The sequence below is a fragment of the Pteropus alecto genome, unplaced genomic scaffold (assembly GCF_000325575.1).
Source record: "Pteropus alecto unplaced genomic scaffold, ASM32557v1 scaffold88, whole genome shotgun sequence".
In the NCBI taxonomy this organism is placed as follows: Eukaryota; Metazoa; Chordata; class Mammalia; order Chiroptera; family Pteropodidae; genus Pteropus; species Pteropus alecto.
Genome location: NW_006494611.1, coordinates 14,593,184 through 14,594,737, shown reverse-complemented (window position 1 = coordinate 14,594,737; position 1,554 = coordinate 14,593,184). Strand labels below are relative to the sequence as shown.

The 1,554-nt window shown below is 30.3% G+C and overlaps 1 protein-coding gene across 1 annotated transcript in view; it reads left to right on the top strand.

Annotated features, from left to right (window-relative positions):
• Positions 1 to 1,554, top strand: part of KIF11 (kinesin family member 11) — a 40,122-nt gene that overhangs the window by 21,351 nt on the left and 17,217 nt on the right. Inside the window, exons 13-14 of the mRNA XM_006925947.3 lie at positions 1 to 121; positions 1,061 to 1,233. The exon at positions 1 to 121 is cut by the window's left edge and continues 87 nt beyond it. Of these exons, the coding sequence (XP_006926009.1) occupies positions 1 to 121; positions 1,061 to 1,233 (294 nt within the window). The remainder of the gene's footprint in view (positions 122 to 1,060; positions 1,234 to 1,554) is intronic.

Genomic DNA, 1,554 nt, shown 5'->3' with positions numbered 1-1,554 from the left:
GCAGAAGCTCAGAATGTTTTTGGCCAGAACCTGAATAGTCTGTTTGATAGTATGAAAGAATTAATTAAGGATGGCAGCTCAAAACAAAAGACCATGCTGGAAGTTCACAAGACCTTGTTTGGTAAGTTCAAGCACTTCTAATTATTCTAGCCTTTGTTTAGTGTAAGACTAGTTTCAAAAGTGATAATTTACTATCATGAAAAACTCAGGTGACAGTGTCACTAGTTCCCTCCAGTGCACATACTGTCTGTTCGGAATAGGGATTTAATGCTTTTACTGACTTCGAATTAAAACAAATCTTAGTTGTTGTTTTTTTTCTGTTTTCTATAAAATAACTTATGTTTATTAAACAATAATTAAGTGTATAAACTTTAGAAGTAGAAGTCTCTTTAACCCTGACCCTGTCTCATTCTCCATAGATATTACTGTTAAATTTCTTGAGTTTCCTTCTAGAAATTTTCATAAACGTTCTGTATCTTTTTTTTTAAGATTGTATATCTTGAATGTTTGCTGTATTGTCAGAGTATGTGTATGTATCATTTTTAACCATAACCACTGTTAATCTTCATTTAGGAAAACAACCTTAATTGTTGGTTTATTATGAAAGTATTATCTTCATTATAGAAAATTTGGGAGATGCAGAAATGTAAAAATTGTTTTAAATCCTCTAGAGTCTAGTCATTCTAAGCCAACCATTATAAATTTTGTTTTTTGATTTCTAGTTTCTCTTCTATAACCTCTTTTGCCTACTATAATACTGTGTATTTCAGTTAGAGATTAATTTTAGAATATTCTAATTCTTAGTTTACTGTGAGTTATAGTTATGGATCTGATATACCTACAGATATGTCCAGTGCTTACAGAATACTATAGAACAAATATAATTTCTATTTAAAATATTTCCTTGCTTGTATTGAGCCAATTATGTTAAGCTTCTTTGTTACGTCAAGTTTCCACAACAATGCTGTAATTTTGCCAACCTCTTTGAAATGGTGCTAACAGTATTTAAATATGTTTATGTTAAAGTTTACATCTTTTTTATTTTGTTTTTTCAATATAGATAACCTGCTGTCTTCCAGTGTTTCTGCATTAGAAACCATTACTACGACAGCACTTGGATCTCTCACGTCTATTCCAGAAAATGTGTCTACACGTGTTTCTCACATTTCTAATATGATATTAAAAGAACAGTCATTAGCAGAAGAAAGTAAAACTGTACTTCAGACATTGATTGTTAGTAAAATTTTTAAAGTATTTTTGAAGGGTTACATTTGCTGTCTTCAGTTCAAAAACAATATTATTATTCTTTCATCTTAAGCTTTACTAGACACAGTGATAAATATCACTTTGAGAAAGTAGGTTTATATTTTTAAAAACAAATCTCTTCATTCTTTTTCTCTCCCAGAAAGATTAATTGCCAAATGCATATAATCAGCCTTTGAAACTTTTCACATATGTGATGTAACATTAAGAGTGGGAGTTAGCCTTCTAATAACTAAAAAGGATTTAGTTCCAGATGAATTCAAGGGACTCATGACTTGCTGTTTGGCTCAG